The sequence below is a fragment of the Mirounga angustirostris genome, unplaced genomic scaffold (assembly GCF_029215605.1).
Source record: "Mirounga angustirostris isolate CCGP_5_RB_7025 unplaced genomic scaffold, mMirAng1.0.hap1 SCAF_16, whole genome shotgun sequence".
Classification (NCBI taxonomy): Eukaryota; Metazoa; Chordata; class Mammalia; order Carnivora; family Phocidae; genus Mirounga; species Mirounga angustirostris.
Genome location: NW_026991724.1, coordinates 14,046,996 through 14,067,265, shown reverse-complemented (window position 1 = coordinate 14,067,265; position 20,270 = coordinate 14,046,996). Strand labels below are relative to the sequence as shown.

Below are 20,270 nucleotides of genomic sequence, written 5' to 3'. Positions count from 1 at the left end.
TCTGAGATCATGATCTGAGCTGAAATTGGGAGTCGAACGCTTAACTGACGGAGCCACCCAGGCACCCCACACTTCATCTTCTTTGTCCATTTATCAGCTGATGGACATTTGGGATCTTTCCATATTTTGGCTATTGTAGATAATGCTGCTATAAACATTGGGGTGCAGGTATCCCTTCAAATTAGTATTTTTGTATTCTTTGGGTAAATACCTAGTAATGCAATTTATTCTACCTTGCATTCTTATATGAAACTGTCTAAAAACTTCTGGCTAGATGAGAATATCCCACTTCCTGGCTATCTGGGAATTAAAATTTAAAATGAAATTAAAATATTTCCTTACCTGAAATTAAAGAATAATTTCTACCTAAATATCCCAGCCACAATTTACCACACAATTGTGAGTGACCAAGTTTCTTCAATACAGCCATTCTCTCACATTAAACACAAGACGCAGACAATGATATCATCTCATTGGAGATTTATGGGAAGAACATTTTGCAAGAACACTTTATGCAAATACCAGGACTTGTTGCTTTAAAAACAAGGGTCAGTATCTTCATTAGCTCTTCTCCCTTCTGGGACCAGGAATCACAAGGACTATTTGCGTAATGCTTTCATATCTTCATTTTACTTAATCCTCTGATTACAACAACCCTATGAGAGTAGAGGTTGGGAATTATTACATTATTCTCCAGTTTACATTTTAGGAAACAGAGATTCAGAATAGGGATTTGCTCAAAGTCACCAGGCTGGTCAGTGGCAGGGCTGGGACTCAAGGCTAGATCTTCTATTACCAGATCCCATCTTCTTTTCACCGCATTCCCTACTTCAGGTAAGCTATGTCAGAGGCAGCCTTGGGCATTCTACAAGACGCAGTAAGAGGAAGGAAAGAAAAGTAGTGAGGAAATAGGGACGATGACAAGGGGAGGAAGTGTCTTATTAGGAAGTGAGCTAACCACTTTCAATTGCCCCAAATGCCCCTTAAGTGGCAACAGTGCTAAAGTTACTCTGCTCTGTATCTTTTGCCCCTAGGTCTACAGCTACTGTTATTTTACTAGCTAAGAATCATGTTGGAGACTTAAACGCCTAAAAGAAATCTTAAGATTTTTCTCCTCTGAGGTTCTGACCGCGGAACTTGGCTCCTCCCACAAAGGCCCGTGGCCCCTAGGTCTCGATCACATTAAATGCTTTGGGGGTCGAAGAAACCTCCAAGTGTAGGGGGAACCAAGGGAAGAGGGTTTGGGTTGGGGGGGAGACTAAGGTTGGGTTAAGGAGAGGGGGAGCCTGCGGTGGAGCTGTGGTTGGGGGATGTGGGTTTTGTGGCTGAACTCAAAGGTGGGGTAAGAAACCAGTATCGGAGCCGACTGTCAGGGCGGAGTTCACAGGTCTAAGAAAGGATAGGGGAGCTGAGGGGCTGACCCGGCTGAAGAAAGACCAAAGAGGAGGCGAGGCTGGGTGGTCTTCGCGGCGCGAGGATGGAGGCGAGGCCCCCCTCACACGTCTATGATTGGATGCTCCCTTAAGTCCCGCCTCCCCAGACCCTCTCCCCCCTCAAGCCCCGCCCACGCCGCCGGGCGCGCGCCTGGGGAGCCGGGAGGGGGACCAGGCTGGAGAAGGGGGAGGGGGAGAGGAGAGGCTCGTGCACGCGCTCCACTGGCTGCGGGTGCGCGAGCAGCGCGCTCCCGCCGCCCGCGTCGCCATCTTTTCCCCCTCCGTCTGTCTGTCTTGCCGTTGGCTTTGTCCGTCTGCAGCGCCGCCCCTCGGCTCCCCGCCACCGGCTTGGCTCGAAGCCGCCCTCCGCCTGCCGGGCCCAGTCCCGGAGAGCCCCGGCCCGGCCGGCCCGAGCTGCGGCCCGGGGCCCATTGTCCGGCGGTCCGTCTGTCCGGAGGCGGGGCCCAGGGACGCGGAGCGCCGAGGCGCCGGGTAAAAAGACCCCCGTCTCCTTCTCTCCGGGGCTAGGCTGAGGATGCCGGGGCTCCTCGCCCTCCCCCTTGTTCGCCGGCTGTCGGTCCTTTTGTCTGTCTATGTCTGGGGAGGGGGCTCCGGCTCGCTCTGGCCGGGGGGGCGGGGGCAGCCCAGGCGCCGACGCTCCCCCAGCGCCGGGTTCCCGAGCCGAGGCCGGACCCGGCTGGCTCCGCACCGGCCGTTCCTCGTTCAGTCCCTCTGGCGGTCTCGGGCGCGGGAGGGGCGTCCGCGCCGCCGCCCTCCCGCCGTGGGCCCAGGTCGGGCAGGGCCGGGCACAGCCGGGGCGGCCCCGGCGTCTGACAGGCTGGGGTGGAGCTGGAGGAGGGGGAGGATGGGCGTGGGAGTGCAGACCCGGGTGTCAGTCCCGCGTCGCGGTCTCGCAGAACGGCTTCTAAATTTAGATTTCTGAGAAGACTGTATCGTCTGAGGGTTTGTCTGAGCCGCCTCGGAAGAGCTCTGGCTTTTGTCGATAATTCCTGGGAATCTACCTGTGCTCATGCTTGAAGAAGCCAAAGGGACCATCTCGGCTGATTGTACACATGCTCCAGACCAAAGAAAGTGGGAACAGGGTCAGTGAGACAGCTACGTGACCAGTTTTCTTGTCCTCTCCTTTTTGGCAGATACAAATCACTGGGATTCAGGCGAGTTTACTTTGCTCCGTGGGAACTGCACCAGAGCTGGAGGTGGGAGTGCACCCCCTTTTTTTAAAGATTGGATTTCACCTGGTTTTTTTGTTTGTTTGTTTTTCCATCCTCAAGTCTGTGGTGTGTTCTGGAAGCTGCAACCTAACACCTGTGGGAGAGCAGGGACAATGTTAAGGGGAGATGTGGTCCCCCTCCAAAGGACTCTTAACCTCGTTCTAAAGACAAAGCTTCCTTCCTTTTTACATAGAACATCCCTTGTAAACCTGAATCTCACCGTTTATCTTTCTTCCTGTCCCGTTTTTTCTTCCAGATGGTGATGTTCAGGCGGCTTTGCATTTACATTTTTGTGTTGGTTTTAGATTCGGGCTTGGGAACTGAGGCAGTGTTAAAAGTAAAACTGAATGAGTGATCTTTAGGGCAATGTGTCTATGAATTTTAGCTTTTACTGCCTATAAAACTGTTGTCTAACCTCTGAGATCTTGCTGTGTAGTCAAGAATGCACTTACATTGCCGTTTATGTATGTATCTATTTTCTTATTTATTTTTTAGAGTCCACGATTCCACAGGCTTTCTTTTTTTGAGGGAGGAAAGGGTGTTTGCTTGTTTTTTTCCCTTAATCCCTCAGGTGTGAAGTCCCATTGGGTACCATCTGGTCAGTTCCCCATTCGGCCACTAGGAGGATTGTGAGATGCAGTGGACACTGCCTATTTAAATATGCATATACTCATCTGTGTTTCTGACTTGTAGCTTTAGTATTGAACTGTTGTCTCACCAAGATGATCTGAATTGAGCCTGTATCAAGTTATTTGATCTTCATTCAGAAGCATCTTCATTACTTTTATCTCACAGTTTCAGTTTCTGATCTTGATGAGAAAATTTAAGGATTAGTTAATATTTTCATTTTTTCCCTTGTATTATACAGAGGTGTAGCTCTGCAAATTTTAGAAAAAAATGATAGACAACCTGCATTTCATTCAACTTTCTACTTTGTGATTCCACAGTTATAGGAAAAGACCCAAAATGAATATTCCTTCACTGCTTCCATTAATAAAGTAACTACTTGATTAGAAAGAAATGACCTTTGCAAACAAAACTTAGAACAGAGAATACATATCATTAGCACTCAGCATATTGCCCTCTAACTAGTTAACATTGATTTTTACTGTATACATTTGGAGTTGGGCTTTTTTGTTGTTGTTTTGTTGTTGTTGTTGTTATTTTTTAATTAAAGGTCTGAAAAAGAACTGTGTTTGATATGCAGATATGATAGAAGACTGCCTGAAAGCTGCTTCCTTTGCCACTTCCTGTGGAGGCCTGTCTTTGCCATTTGCGGTTTCTTTCTTCTTTTGGTAAGGGGAGGCAGGATCTGATTACAGGTCTGAGGTCCTTTCTAGCTACATCAAGGAGTTAGTTGGCATAACAAGAGATGAGTCTTCACTAACTGGAGTGCAAAGTATCGTTAGCAGTAGCCTCTCATAAGGCCTCTTAAGTCATTAAACTACTTGCTTATTCAGTGTAAGTACAATTTGAAAAGGCAGGAACTGAAAGAAAATTTAGAGGGTGACTAGGTCCATATTCTTGTCTTTGGTAGGGAAGAGAATCTCTCTTTTTAATTTGTCTGTTTATTCACTGTGCCTTTCATAGAAAATTTCACAGTTTTCACTACTAATCCATTTCAGACTCTCTAACAACACTTACTGCTGGGAAAGTCTTATAAACTAACCAGGAACCTCCAAGCTTAAGTATCTGTTCCCTCAAATTTCAGGGAAGCAGATGCAGGTCTCTGCAGCACTTCTCATTTGGGGAGCTTTTCTCTTTGTTCTTCCCACTGATCTCTTTGCTACATAGAGGCTGGATTGAAAGGAGGCACTAAAGTTATTAACTTTGACCAGCACTCCAGAGCATGTGAACAGAGCCAGATTGATGTTCCACACTGGGGTGTTGAATTAGTACTCAACAGTGTGGATGGCATCTGGCCCTTCTGGTGAGAGCTCATCTTCAACATTGGAAGCCTGATTGGACTTAGTGCCCTGTCATCCACAGTGCCCAGCACTGTGCCAACCCTACTAGATAGAGGCTCTATTTTCCATGTGGATCTCATTTATAGATGCCTAAAAGTTTTGAGATGTTTCCTGTCTCACAGGAATGTGATGCTTTGTCATCTCCAGACAAGATAACTTTTCGAAAAAAACATCTGGAGGCTCCCATTTGTGCAGATTGCAAGGCTTGACTTCCAGTGGGCGTGTAACATGTGAGCTGCCACCCTCTTTTGCTTCCTTTTGCTTCCTTTTGCATTCACAGGGGTTATCCCTTTGAGCCTGCTGTACTTCTAAAGCTGTTTGCCTAAGTTTTTTGCTTCCTTTTCTATCCTGTGACCTGGATCATGATCACTTAACAGTATTCTGGATTCCGCAGATTTAGAGTGGAATTCTCTAATGGAATCCTTTGAAGGAGTCCCCTCTTAAACTTCTTGGGATCTTGATGTTGTGCTAGAGATCTATTCATTTCTTTCTTTTTAAAATTCAATTATTTATAACTGGTGAGTTTTATATGCTCAGTAACTATTTTTTAAAGTCATTTTTAATTTTGTCTAATTTCTGGGAAAAATGACATGTGCTAACAATATCCTTTTTATTGTAGGTCAGCATCCCGCAAGGAGGTAGTAATATATCCAGTTGTGAAACTGGGAAAGGCCAGAGCTCTTGGATCAGGGAAACATGTCCCGTCGGAAACAGACAAATCCGAATAAAGTTCACTGTGAGTACTGGGTTTTGTCTTCTGGAACCTGGGAACATTGAGGGTTGAAATGAAAGAGTAATCTGAATTTAGGTGAAAGGCTCACACTAGTTTGTGAAGGAAAAAAGGGTGAAAGAGATTGAACAGGATGGGTTTAAAGTATGTCTGGTTGCTGGAGGAGGTGTCAGAAACCTGTTTTAGTAGGTGAACTTGATTCATCCTTAGTATTCACATTAACAAACATTTACAGGATATCTGTACAAAGCTTTGTGCTAGATGCCAGGGCTATAAAGCAATGTAGGGATATATAAGGCTGTAATGTAGCCACAGATATATAAAGTAATATCTAAAAACACAAGATAGTATATGCTGAGTGCCATATAGGGGTCCTGCAGACTGTGTGTACTATGGAAGTTAAGAGGAGGGAGAGACTTCCATGGACTGAGGAAGCAGGGACTGCTTCATGGAAGAGGCCCTAGACTGTGAACTTGAACTGGGCCTTAGAAGGTAGGAAGTGGATTTTTTAAAAAGGAAGAAGGAAGAGGAAAAATCAGATGGGGAAATGATATGAGCAAAGATACAAGAAGGAATGCACAGGGGCTCCTGGGTGGCTCAGTTGTTTGAGTGTCTTACTCTTGCTTTTTGGCTTAGGTTATGATCTCAGGGTCATGAGATGGAGCCCTGCATTGGGCTCCATGCTCAGCACGGAGTCTGCTTGGAATGCTCTCTCTCTCCCTCTGCCCCTCCCTCCACTTGGATATGCATTCTCTGTCTCTGTCTTTCTCTAAAATAAATAAATAAATAATAAATAAATAAATAAAATCTTTTTTAAAAAGAAGGAATGCACATGTTCAGGGGATAAGGAGACTTTGTATGAAGCGGCAGTTTTATTTATCCAGATGTCACAGGACGCAAGATGAGGTTGGAGATGTTTATACCGTAGAGGCCTGAAGCCCAGTCCAAGTTCATACTTCATACTGTGGACTATAAGGAGGTACTGAAGGTTTTCAAGCAGAGCAAGTGGAGTGACATTTAGAATGCAGTGTTTTAGGACTATGAAGCAGTGTGTGGGATGGATCAGATGAGAGAAAGACTAGTAACAGGGAAACCAGGTAGGCATTATTGCCTTTCATTGTTTCTCAGCAGTTTTATATGTATGTTTTATTTTATCAATTAGACTGTAAAATTCTAGAGGGTAGAGATTATGTCCCATTTATATTTCCTGCTATTCCTCTCTACTTCTAGCACTGCTTATAGAGGATGTTCAAAAGTGTCTCTTTAAATTAACATTAATATGTCTATGCAGATTTGATGGAATTAACCAATTTCCTGTGATCTGGGCAGATAAGCGTCCTCACCCAAATGTTTTAAAAGAGAACCAAATAGCACCCTATTATTATGGAGGACTGACTAAATAAGGTACAGCAACATCTGAAGAGAATTCAGTGGTGTAATTATGACGGATTTTTCTCTTGAGGACAGAACTGTACATATGAGAGAATAGATTAGTCAAGGAGTTTAAGATAAGAGGATTAAAATTTATTAAAAACACACTGGATGCCAGGTACTATGCACCTTAACTTATTGGGTAATTTCAAGAGTGAGAGAGGAAACAGTAGGAACAGAGGAATTAGGAGGACTTTAACATTGTATAGGTTAATGAGATTAGGGTGGCAAACCTCCACATACAATTAATTCTTCAATTTAAGTCTTGGAAAGGTTTTATAAAAGAACAAGTTTGATGCTACTAGGAGTATATTCTGGAATAGGTGGATGTGAAAGTCTGCTTAATATAAACGTGAATGAGTAGTTTAGGAAGGGTTTAGAAATTGCTGCTAGAAAGTGAAATGTCGTGGGCCTGAATGTGAGGATTGTCAAGAGAGATATCTCTAGCCTAAGTAATCCAACCCAGAGGTTTAGGAGGATAGTCTTCTCCTCTCTGGTTGAAAATTAGTATTAATAAAAGACACAGATGTGACCCCAAGAAGGCAGGGCAGGAAAGGTACTCTTAGTAGAGATGAGGGGTTCACAAATAAGGCAGTCATAGGAGTTGGGCATTTACTTATAAAAGCCACCTATCCAAAAAGACTTGGTTAGATTTAAGGAGAGTAGTTGGCCTAGATGATGGCATGATTGTGATAAGGCCAGGGGAAGCCAGTGAAGGCTTCTATGGTCTGTGCCTGTGTCCACAGAGCTTATATTTGTCCGCTGAATCTCTTCCCACCATAGCTGAATGCAGGATGAGCTGGTATTGGGTCAGAAAACAGATGGACGAACAGGCCACGGAGAAGAGAGTATCACACATCCACAGTGGCAGAAATACAGTTTCCAGAGCGAGTGAACAGTGTATTGTGGTGGAGTGCATGGGACTGTGCAGGCACTATGGTGGGGACCATTAAGAGGGCTGTGAACAAAAACGTTCCGCTGCCACCAAAAAGCAGACCCCCAGGGAGGGGCTGTGTTCAGTGATGCACTGGGGTAGAGAACCATGGAGGCTTCTCAGGTAACAGACTAAGCCTGACTAAAGAAGAAAAGACACTGAGATTTGCTGGTGTCTCAGGAATTTCTGCTTATTGACTATTTGGGGACTGAAGCCGATCATACCTTTTTCAAAAGGGCATCTTCTCATTGCGCATGACAATAATGGCAAGTAGGAATAGGTAATTTCAGTCTTCTGGCCACTTGAGCCTCCTATTCCCTTGCAGTGAAATGGAACCAATCAAATGTATTGAATTTAATGCTGCTCATCTATTTAAAGTAAATGGAATGGACTCAAGGTCTGGGAGGCAAGAATGTCTGTACATGCTTTGCTGAAATGTTAAAGCCAGTCGGCACGGAGTAGAGTAATGGCTGAGCTCCATTACATCTGCCTTCCAGGAAGAAGATTGTGTGGCATGAAGCTCCAAGCCTGCCTAAAAGAATGTGATAAGAATCCCACTGCTGTGGCCTGACAGCATTTGTCAGATCCACTTTAGAAGCCAGTGGGCAGGCTGCACTGGCAGTTACTTGGCTTTCCTCAGGACTGTCTCTGTATCTAAATTACCGTCATGATCTCTCCTTTTCCCAGCAACATCCAGGCTTACTCGTGTAGTTTGCTCAGTTCGTTAACAGATTTGACACAGAGCTTTCTGAATAAAAGCCCAGAATTTTTAGTCTCAGAGAAACTGTGGATGGGCTGTTAGACCTTCCTCATCTCACCTCCTTCTGAGTACAAGTTTCTGTCAGCTGTTTCTAGGGAGGTTGAAAATAGAGTCTCTTGTACACTCTCATTTGGTGTGTTTATGCCAAGCAAACCACTAGGAAAAGGAAAACTTTTTTTTTTAAGAAAAACTTTTTCTTAAGACACTTTTGTTTTCAGATTGCAAAGTACAAACAAGAATAAAAACTTTGAACTTCAATAAAAGCTTCTCGGCTTTTACAGAGAAGTAGGAAAAAAAGCCTTTAAAGTCCCTTTTCTTCCAAAAAGCACAACTTGTTTTGCCCTTGTTCGTTCTGTCAGCATCCTTGTGAGGTATATGGCTGTGTTCCCAGCATGTGGTAGCACCTTGGGTTACAGAGACTGTTACCTGGAATGGAATCCTAAGCTCCTCATTCCCAAGATTAGCTCATTTTTTTCGGAATTTGACATCTGCTCTCTTAGAATTTTTTTCAGCTGCTTGCTTTACGTAATTTCAGTTAGCCAGAAATTGCATTTATTTAATTGCATCAAGGATTCAATACAGAAAATTGTAAAATCTTTGCCTTTCTAGTAACTTTCATCCCAGGCTTCTCATCTGTTCTCCAGACTTGCTTGGATGGCCTTGTTCTTGTCTGGTCTGAAAAACCTTAGCCAAATCAAACAGTATCTTGATTTCATACCAAAAAAATAAAGAGGTGGCAGCTTGCTTTTTACTGTAGAGCTTAGATGACTTGTTCTCAACTATTAATAGACATATAAATACCATGTTAAATTAAATAAGATGGTTGCCCTACATTAATATCTAGAGACCTGAGGTTTTTTTTTAACCTCCAATAGTCTCAAGATAGAAGGAAATAATAATTCTACATTATAAAAGCAGGCAATTATATAACACTTCTTAAGCACCAGTATCTCTGGATCACATTTGACTTGAGTTACTATGACATACTTTTAGGTATGTAAAAGGTATCACTACTTTTAGTTTTAGTATCTTTTAGTATCATAGTAAAAGGTATCACTGTCTTTTTGTGAAAGGATAATTCTGGACAGTGGGATTTAGAGCTTAGGTAAATAGTGACTACTGGAAGATCATTCATGTATCTTCTATGAGATATGCCAAAATCACTTTTTTAATGGTTTTTATATATTTTGCTTTATATTGATGTTTAAGATAGGAGTAGCCCTGAGAAATAAAGTTTCCCTTAGCCTTTTTCCCAAGTTGGGAATAGAACCAAATATAAGAGCACAGCTTTTCTTTCCAAACTGCCAAAAAGGAATAACAATTTATTCCAACTATCCTAAGTGAGATTGCCAGCAAAAGTCCTAGATAGGGATGTCATATGGGATATACTCTTCTCTGTTCTGTGAAGGCCTAAATATTTAGACAATATCAATAGACAAAAATGTTGAGCTCAAGTTGGTGGGTCTAAACTGAATTACTAGTTGATCTTGAAAGGTACTTATCCTTTTAGATGCCCTTCTCCTAATCCAATGGTATTTGCCTATTAAGGGAAAAAAAGGATTCTTCATAGGTTATAAACCTACTTTGTTTCTGAGTAGGTTTCTTTAGAGATGAGAAGTGTCACTGATGAGAATGATCTGCCCCTTGATAATTATCTGCTGGAATATAATGCCCTTAGTGCCATTTCTGCCCATGGCTTCCAGGTCTGAAAGCATGCATCTACCTAGAAGAATTCAATAACTAGTCCATGGTCTTGTGGTTACAGTGCAACCACCCTGAAGAAAAATATTTTCCTTCTGCAAAAAGGATGAGGAGGTGCTATAACAGAATTCACTGTTTGCTTTCCCTGGCAGTAATTTATATCCAGTTTGTGATTGTGATACTTTGAAAATGGACTTAAAGCAGCTTATACTTGAGGGCTGTGTGGCTAGGTCAGTTGAACCCTCACCACCTCTACTCCCACTCACAGTATTGATCAGAGTAGCCCCCGTATTGTTTAGTCCAGCCCCAGCATGGTGACTCACCACAGGGTATCAGAACCATCAAAATGATGGGTCCCTTTGTCATTTACTGGCCCTGAGAACATTATTTTGGTATTTGAGATGTAGCATCAGTTTCCTATGGTACGAAGGTAACGTTATCACTAGGATCAGAGCCATTCTTCTCACACAGAGACAAGCGTTTGTTTTCGGCAAAACCACTCTGATGAACCATCTAACCTGCTTACAGCTCTGCTTGAAAGCAGTTTAAAATATGGATATTAGAGCTGTACAGACCTGGGTTCAAATACTTTGCTCTCCTATAAACCTTAGTTTTCTCTTAGGTAAAATGTGGGTAGGAATACCTACCACACAGAGTTTTGCAGAGAATTAAGATAGAAACTAAAAGCACTTAACATAGAGCCTGGAACTAGGACATGCCAAATAGTAATTATTAGTGTTTAACACTTAGCATATGGATGCTCACTGAATTTTTGCTGAACAAATGCCTAAGTGAATTACATGAAGTCTACTTCATATCAGTTCTTTCATTGCCAAAGGACTGATAGCACAGGTCAACTGACCATTTCTCCTACCTCATTGTATCCTGTCTTGGAACCCGAGCCTGTTTACTTTCCTTTCTCTCCAGTAAGAAAGCGCCTGGCATATTGTCAGACATTTCACTAGGGCTTTTTATTATTCTCTCTTGGTGGCTGGAGAATGGGGACTGTAGTTTCCACTCTGACTGAGATAATGGAAACCTCTAGAAACCCAATTCTCTTTTCTCCTTATGCCTGGCCTCTTGGAAATAAAAGAGCACTTACATGTTAACTCTTCAGTAACCACACAGATCCTAGGCAGAGTTCGTAGAAAGTAAATGCATAATCAAGGACAGGTTCAGGGCTTTTGGATATTCCATACAAGAAAAGAAAACAGACTACATTGACCAAGGAAACTAGATAAAATATTATTTGTTGCAAATTAGTTGGTATCTTTCAGGAAGTTTGTTCCTCAGCAAAAATGAGTTCATATATCATCTGTTCTTTTAATCTATTATTCAGCCAGTTGTTGATTTGCTTGTGGTTAATTCTGATAGACATAGAAGTAGAGTCAAGGAGGAACTTCCAGAGCATGTCTTGGAGGGAGGGTGGCTGAAAGAGGAGATTAGAGAGATTGTTATTTGTAAGGATTATTTGAAGCACTTGTTTATAGTAAGAGATAGACACTAAGTCAGGGCCATAATGTTAGTACACTAAGAATCAGAGATTGTGCCCAGATTTGTTGCCCTGCCTTTATCATCCTATCACTTTGCCTCTTCTGCCTCTCTCGCCTATCCTGATGGAAGCTTGGTTATAAATGGAATTGAGATACCGAAGTTAAATTTGTAAAGTAGCAATTGATTACCTTTTGAAAGGAGTCAAGATTAGGAGGATTTAAGCAAGTGATGCTTCCTAGAGCATCTGGCTTACTGCCCAGGAAGAGTAGCCACGCCCAGAAATTCCAGGAGGCAGCAAGCTGACTTAGAGATGGATGACCCCACCATAGGGTACGTGCCTGTCTCCTACCTTTGAATGGTCTGACTTTCCAACCAGCTTCCCTGGGGATATATGCTGCCCAGCTGGTGGCCTGACTATTTTTCCTTGTGACCACCAGGGGATCAAGTATTTGCTGGGCTAGAAGAGCAAGCCCGCCAGGCGATGATGAAAACTGATTTTCCTGGAGACCTTGGCAGTCAGCGACAAGCTATCCAACAACTAAGAGATCAGGACTCCAGTAGCAGTGAGTTCTGCACCTTCTGGTAATGACTCAGGGCAATGGGAGAAGAATTATCAGAGTGTGTGTGCTCTGGGGATTGTGCATGGGGGTTGGGAGGAAGACATGAAGAAGGAGATTTGTGGATCCTGTGTTCCCAAAGGGGTTCTAAGGGGTATGCGCATATGCTTATCCAGAGAGAGGACAGGTTTGGCATTATATATTTTTTAACTCATGGACTGCAGTACTTGGCGCAGTACCATACACAGAGAGGTTTGTGATGACTGTGATAGACAGGGGCATAGGGTAATTAGTACTCAACCTGTCCCTGGGCTAGGTCAAATGAAAAGAATCTCTGTCTCCTAGAATCTATTTACTCATAATTAACAAAATATAAGAGTGGCTTTAATGAAATTTTTGCTTGAGGACCCAGTTTTAATGTTATATAAGAGGATTTCCTTACTAATTATGCCTCGTATAAAATGCTAAAGTCAAAGTCAGAGCACCTGGCTGGCTCAGTTGGTAGAGCAGGTGACTCTTGATCTTGGAGTCGTGAGTTTGAGCCCCACAGTGGGTGTAGATATTACCTAAAAAAAAATTTTTTTTTTAATGGAATTAAAAAAAAAAAAAGAATAAAATGCTAAAGTCAAGGTCTTCCCACACCAAGTCCTAAGTAAATCCCTGGAAAGAGATGGAAAAGACAGTGGCTGGTAACTAGCTGAGCCTTGTGGATCATGTGTTCCATGACCTGTCTGAACAAATACATTGAGATGTGTTATTTCCTAGGATGATTTCCTTACTTTACTAATCACATCCATCTGATATTGGTTGGTATTACTGTCAATTCAGAGTGACATTTTTTATTTTTCTCCACATTTGGGGTTGAAGAATAACAAAGAGGGAAAGAGTTCAGCAGCCTTCTAGGAACTACAGTTTCCACTCAAACTAATAATTTAGCAACAACAACAAAAAAACAATAATAATTTAGCATCTAATTGCTCAGGTACAGAAAAGTAAACCCAAAGATTTCTAGAAAACCTGTGGGAGCCACCAGTTTGAATAACAGGATAGGAATGGCAACATCTATAAAGTAAATAGGTTTCCATTCTGGAAAAGCTGCATCATCCCTCTAGATGGCATACTTATTTTTTAAAAATCATTTTAGTAGAGAGATGTGTTTGGGTTTTTGATCAGTCATGTAATGTGTTTGATACAATGTTGTCTTAGATTAAGTTTACAAATATTCCATAAGCTGGTGAGAAAATATTGTATGATTTAATCTGTTCCAATCCTTCATTATTGAGATGAATTCAGATGAAAGCTTTGGGCTAGGGAATAAGGCATACATACCATAGATCCTTCCAGGGCCCAAATCCAGTCCACCAAACAAGTAGAATATCTAATAGAGACACATGTAACTACTAGTAGAAGATTTGGTTAGATTTTCTTATGAAGAAAAGGAATGTAATCAGTTTTGCCCAGATACTGGTGGATTTCAAAATTACACAAGGGATAGGGATAGGAGAGAGAAGATAAGAAGCACCATTAGCTAGGAAAGCTGAGTCTCACAGGTGAAAGTCTACCTTGTATTTCTCTTGCTCACAGTCAGGCCCAGGAATCCAGGATCTAAGTGTGGTTGGGATGGGGCTGGAGTCTCACAGCTTCGCTAGGCGTGGCTTCCTCTTATGATCTTCAAGGTACTAGCCCTTCTTTTTTTCCCTTTCAAAACAAATTCCCTTTTTTATCATGGTTTTTTAAAAATCTTTCTCCCCCCATTTTATAAGTAATAGGGGAAAACATCAGCCCACAAAAACCTTGCAGATCCCCCAGCCACAAGCAGATCCCCCCCCGAGCCACATCCTATCCACTAAATGAAAACAAACTCAATTTTTCCTTTAGTCACAAGAAATTATATTTCATCCTAAAGAATGGCCTGTTCCCTTCACTTAATGCAGTCAGTTATCTGTCAGATAATCCAGAGAACCAACAGAACAATGGATTTATTTAGCCTAGAATTCTAAGTTACTAGCAGAGTAAGAACACCTTGAGTCAGGTTGTACATCAAATGGCCTAAAGTTGGTTGCTGTACTCTTTTTTCCATTGGACTGAACAAACCTTCCCTATAAGGTGACATCATTTTTAACTAATTTAGCACTGCCTCCTTTCTTGGTAAGAGGAAGAAAAAACTTGGTTTTTCTCTGAGTGTGCCTTAGGGTTTGTTGGGAGAGAAGAGATTAGTGGGACTCAGAATAGTACATGCGATACCATTGGGAAAATTGTGCAGGGGGGTTATGGAGAAAAGTAAGTAATAAAATCAGTGAGAAGTGTGGGTAAGTCAGAGGTGCTGTGTTGTGGCAATGAGCATGGTGTGAGGTACGTGGGAGGTGTGATTTCAAGTATGAGATATTTGGGAATCGTGTAAGAAGAATCATTTTTATGATAATGTACAGGGCCCAATAACTATTGTCTAATGCAATTTTGCCTCAGATTTTCTCTTTAGTGTAAATGGCATCATAAACAATAGCTATAGCTCTTCCACCAACATTAGTACCCAACTATACAAACTGTACATTGATACAGACTCTATTACAGAAGATCTGAAAATGTTTTCCATTATAGCTACAAACTCTAAGGTGGAAAGCAACTCAAGGTGTATTCATGCAAAAATCAGAACAAGTGACCAATGTGTATGTTCCAGGTGACAGTGAGGGTGATGAAGAGGAGACCACACAAGATGAAGTCTCTTCCCACACATCAGAGGAAGATGGAGGGGTGGTCAAAGTGGAAAAAGAGTTAGAAAATACCGAACAGCCTGTTGGTGGGAATGAAGTGGCAGAGCATGAGGCAAGTGACAATAGTTCCCAAGTCCGGGAGCACCCCCACTTCCTACTCGGCCCTGATGCACTTGATCCACAGTAACGGTCTTGCCTCTGGTGATCTCCTGGGCCTTCATCTGAAGCCTTTCTTCCTTCACAGCTCCATTTACCCAAACCTCACACACAACTCTCATCACGCCAGCTTTCCTGTCCATCCACATATCACTAACTCAGGTACAGCTTCCCCACTTCTTTCCAGGCAGAATATCCACTTTTGCAAGACTATCAGCCGATTTCCTGAAGTGTATGTACTCTTGAATATGCTTGCAAATATAAGTCCAAGTGTTACCTGAGGTGCCACCTTCTCCCTAAATTGTTTCCTGAGGATTGCTGCAAGAAGCACAGCAGGAGGGAAGCTAATCCTCTCTCTGCAAGTTTACTGTGGGGGGTGGGGAATAGATCGGCTCTCCTGGGGCAGCCCTATGTCCTCAGGGCAGGAAGCCTTGGAGAAAATGAAGATAGGAGCAAATGTGATTCCCTTTCCCTATTACTTTTCCCTTCAGTCCATAATGGGAACCTAAGAATAACATGTGATATCTGGTTGTGTTCCTTTGAACAGGATGCCCTGTTACAAGAAGTAGGGGCAGGGTAAAGAGTGGTAAACAGTCTTAATGAATTTCCTATTTCTTGAATTGCAGGTCACAGGGAACTTGAATTCTGACCCCTTACTTGGACTCTGCCAGTGTCCCCTCTGCCAGCTAGACTGTGGGAGTCGGGAGCAGCTGATTGCTCATGTGTACCAGGTATGGGCTGGGGAGCCACGTGCCCCGGAACACAAGTGCCAGCAGCTTGTTTAGCCTTTGCCTCCAGCTCCCAGGGGAGCCTTGGGTTGTTGCTTCCAGTAAGACTCCACTCCAGTCCCCAGATGTTTTAAAGAATAAGTGGATATGTTGGGTAAACCTGTTCTGGGCTCCCAGATAGACACACTATGAAAATTAAGTATTATTTTTTTCCAGATTACTTAATGCGTATTTATTTGTTTTATTTATTTGAGAGGGGGGTGGGGCAGGGGCAGAGGGGGAGAGAGAATCCTAAGCAGCCTCCACACCCAGCATGGAGCCCAATGCAGGGTGAGGGGTTTGATCTCACAACCCTGAAATCATGACCTGAGCCAAAATCAAGAGTCAGGCCCTTAACCCACTGAGCCACCCAGGTGCCTCAATGCATATTTTAAATAGTGAAATAGAAACTAACATTTGTTAATAATGAGGCCTTGTTTTAAAGAAGAAAAAATGAGTTAACATAAATGTTTCTATAATACTAGAAAAAGTATGAATGAGGGGATCAGAAGAACACAAGCTTTTTGTGCTTTTTTTCCCCCGATCCAATTGCAGAGCACCTGTGCCTTGTGATCTGTATTAGAAAGGCATCAGCACACATGGCAGCCTGGGTTTTGCCATAAAGATAGTTGGTTCGTGAAAGGAGGCCTTTCTTTAGAAGATTGTTTTTAAAAGATTGAAGGAAAGGCAAGACAAAATGCTTTTGGATACCAGTCTTCCTAACTACCTTCTACACTTGGCCTTCATTGCTCCCTTAATATGCACCTGTACCTGCACAGTGTGAGGCAACAGATAGAAATTATCCCAAGCATGAATTCTTTGCAGGTTTTGAAGAGGACTCTGACTCTGGAGCCCCGTTTTCACCAAGCCAGCCACATGTTCCAGAATATAGCCAAAACTCTAATGAAATCTGAACAATAATCTGAATGGCCTGGCCCTTTTGAAGGCCTGTTAACACAAGAGACTCTTACTTTTCCAGGTGCTAAGCAGGGAGAATATAATTGCAAATCCCTTGTTCTGAGACTAAGGAAAGGGGACATTTCACAGAAAGCAGTTTCTAAGTGGGTGTAGATTATCTTAAAGGTAGCATGAGTTGACAAATTAAAGCTCTGTTTTACAGCACACTGCAGCAGTGGTGAGCGCCAAGAGCTACATGTGTCCTGTCTGTGGCCGGGCCCTGAGCTCCCCAGGGTCATTGGGTCGTCACCTCCTAATCCACTCAGAGGACCAGAGGTCTAACTGTGCTGTGTGTGGAGCCCGTTTTACCAGCCATGCCACGTTTAACAGGTTAGCTGGTCACCTAACCCTCTTGCTCTGGGAACAAATTACTGGGTGTGGGTTCTGCTTTCCCAAATCAAAAGAAAGCCTAGAGATAGGTAATGCAAAGGCAACTGACTCTCTGGAAATACAAGTAATGAAGCCAGTAAATATGCCTGTTCCATTAGATATCCCCAAAGGGAAATGAATTCTCATTTCTTTCCCCCATTAGAATAATATTTTCATCTACAAAGAGATGGGGGGGTAGTCCAATAACATTCATGATAAAGCTTAGAGAAGTCACAGGGTGCTGAGAGGCCCCTGATGTGAGGACACAGTCTGTACTGTGTCCCAGGAAGACTGGAACTGTGCGAATTGTGTCCTAGTTAAATTTGTCTAGGGTACAATGCAGAGTCAGCCAGGGAAGGAGGGGTTAAGCCAGTGGACTGCCCTAAAGGCAGCCTCCACCTCAAGAAGGACTGCCATTTCTACAGAAGGACTGCCCTGCACAGCTCTTAGGAACACCGTCAACCAGCTGGAATGAAAACTGCACATCTGGGGGGCCTATCTGGCAGTTGGCTCAGTCTCTAACTCCAGGAGGGCTTTAAAACTTGGTAGATACCCTAGCCCAGAAAAGGTGCAGGGTAGGGAGGTAGAAGAGGTCTCCCAAGTACTCAAATCTCACCCCTGGTAGTGAACTTGGAGCAACTGGCCTGGTAGGACCAGTGTAAGTCAGAGCTGGATACCTGAGCCTTGCTAGAAGGAGACACTAACCACCCAAATTTTTGTATTCCAGTGAGAAACTCCCTGAAGTACTTAATGTGGAATCCCTACCCCCAGCCCATAGTGAGGGTCCCTCCAGTGCTGAGGGGAAGGACATTGCCTTTAGCCCTCCCGTGTACCCGGCTGGAATTCTGCTTGTGTGCAACAATTGTGCTGCCTACCGTAAGCTACTGGAAGCACAGACCCCCACTGTTCGCAAGTGGGCCCTACGCCGACAGAATGAGCCACTGGAAGTACGGCTGCAGCGGCTGGAACGAGAGCGTACAGCCAAGAAAAGTCGGCGGGACAATGAGACTCCAGAGGAGCGGGAAGTAAGGCGCATGAGGGACCGTGAAGCCAAGCGCCTGCAGCGCATGCAGGAGACAGATGAGCAGCGGGCACGTCGGCTGCAGCGGGATCGGGAGGCTATGAGGCTGAAGCGGGCCAATGAAACCCCAGAGAAGAGGCAGGCCCGGCTTATCCGGGAGCGGGAAGCCAAGCGGCTCAAGAGGAGGCTGGAGAAAATGGACATGATGTTGCGAGCTCAGTTTGGCCAGGACCCTTCTGCCATGGCAGCCTTAGCAGCTGAAATGAACTTCTTCCAGCTACCTGTGAGTGGGGTGGAGTTGGACAGCCAGCTCCTGGGCAAGATGGCCTTTGAAGAGCAGAACAGTGGCTCTCTGCACTGAACCCGCCTGCCCTCCCACTCACCCAGGTCCACAGGGATCCGTGCTACAGCCAATCCACAGGGCCCTGTCCTTACTGCCGGAGGCAGGCCTGGGTTTGTTGCAGGTGGACCTAAGCACCTCTTGCATGTGGGAGCAGGATGATGGGGTCAGCAGGGAGCTGGCTTAAGGCAGCTCTAGACAAGGGAGTAGGCACTCCAGAGAACTAGACTCCCAGCCCACTGCTGCAGGGCATGCTTATAGGACTACGGGGCCCAGTGTGGCCCAGGGCAAATAAATTAATTTTATCTTTACTGGTCTTTTTGTGCTTTTCTCTCCATTTCATTCTAGCAAATAAAATGATCTAGGAAAGACATGGGTGGAAATTTTAGGCAGGGACTTCTGGCGGATTGTCTTCTGAAGGGAGGGTACTCCTCAGTTTAGGTGACCCAGTGATCCCTTGTTTGGGCCTTTACAAGTTGATGAGGCATGACATTAAAGAAAGAACCGATGCTGACTTTGTGGGTCCATTCCCACAACCCTAATGAAGATCATCTATGGCCGCAAAGGCCACTTAAACCTAGCTTACCTTTTCCAAATTCAGAAGATGCCTTTCCTCCTAACTGGCATTTTCTAAAGAGATGCAGTATTGAGGCTTAGGTATTGGCTACTTTTCCCAGCAGATTTTAGTTGCCAGACTTTAAAAATTCTATCTTAGACAGCAGTCACCTTCATTTAGGAATATGTTCATAGAAATAGCTCTAATATTAAGGTCTATAGCACCAAGGAACTCGTTTGAAAGAAGAGATGATCCATCTTCTTATTTATGTCCCAGAGCCAAGGTAGGTTAACACCCATTGAGAAAAATCCAGAATTAAGGTGAGATGAGAGCTCAAGTTGACAGTGGTCAAAGCCAGAGCAAAATGACCAGTTTGTATGTCTGCCAAACCAAGGAGGAGACAAGAGCTGAGGTCATTTCTAAAAAGTGTCTGTGATGGTACAGAACAAGTACAGAACTTTCCTTAGCCTGCACCAAAGGTTGTGTACAGTTTAGATAATTATAGATCTTGAGGTCCAGAAGGAAGTGCCCTAGTTAAGTTATAGCCAGAGAAATAACTATGCCAGGAATGTGGACCTCTTCTTCCAATATCATAACAAGGAAACTTGGGACTCTCTCCGACCTCCATAGGTTTAAGGCTATTTAATAGTGTTAACTGACCCCCTTCCCACCATCAAACTAGGGTTAATTCCTACCAGGCAGGCTGAAATATTTCTGTTCTGGGAACACAAAAATTTTAATCTTGTTCCAAAGTACTGGACATTTGAAGGAAAGTACTTAATTGCGTCCAATGTCTCTCACAGAGCTCCATACTGAAGTCCTACTTGGGATGCCTCAAAATTGTTGAGCACTCACTATGTGTCAAAGATTATTCTGAGCACTTTACATGGATTATCTCATTTAATTTTCACAGCAAACTAGGAGTTAATACAAACTCAGGAGCCCAATGCCTAGATTTAAAATGCTGCACTGCCATTTAAAAACTAACTTTGGGCAAGTTACTTAACCTGTCTTGGTTTCCCCAAACACAATATGGAAATAATAGTATAAGCAACAAATGACTATTAATATATAATTAATATATATAATATATAAACATGTATTAATATATATAATTATTAATATATGTAACTTAGGATGGTTTGTGGCACCTA

The 20,270-nt window shown here is 43.4% G+C and overlaps 1 protein-coding gene across 10 annotated transcripts; it reads left to right on the top strand.

Annotated features, from left to right (window-relative positions):
* The first annotated feature begins 625 nt into the window (after positions 1-625).
* Positions 626-18,871, top strand: ZNF821 (zinc finger protein 821). Of its 10 annotated transcripts, XM_064581128.1 has the most exons (10): positions 1,515-1,925; positions 2,588-2,650; positions 3,873-3,960; positions 4,755-4,862; positions 5,252-5,368; positions 12,120-12,245; positions 14,917-15,062; positions 15,733-15,837; positions 16,994-17,160; positions 17,927-18,871. In XM_064581128.1, exons 5-10 carry the CDS (start codon positions 5,329-5,331, stop codon positions 18,579-18,581), a joined length of 1,239 nt encoding a protein of 412 aa, XP_064437198.1. In that variant the 5' UTR covers positions 1,515-1,925; positions 2,588-2,650; positions 3,873-3,960; positions 4,755-4,862; positions 5,252-5,328; the 3' UTR covers positions 18,582-18,871. The 10 variants fall into 10 exon arrangements, with proteins under 10 accessions (XP_045746765.1, XP_045746767.1, XP_064437200.1 ...); XM_045890809.3 differs by lacking the exons at positions 1,515-1,925; positions 4,755-4,862 and adding an exon at positions 626-834; XM_045890806.3 differs by lacking the exon at positions 4,755-4,862 and having other exon boundaries at positions 1,517-1,925.
* The last annotated feature ends 1,399 nt before the right edge of the window (positions 18,872-20,270 follow it).

Bases quoted from the DNA above. Each gene is read 5' to 3' on its own strand.
- ZNF821 (XM_045890811.3), top strand. From the start codon at position 5,329: ATGTCCCGTCGGAAACAGACAAATCCGAATAAAGTTCACT. The intron at 15,838-16,993 runs GTATGGGCTGGG...TCTGTTTTACAG, and splicing joins TGATTGCTCATGTGTACCAG to CACACTGCAGCAGTGGTGAG. The intron at 17,161-17,926 runs GTTAGCTGGTCA...TTTGTATTCCAG, and splicing joins AGCCATGCCACGTTTAACAG to TGAGAAACTCCCTGAAGTAC.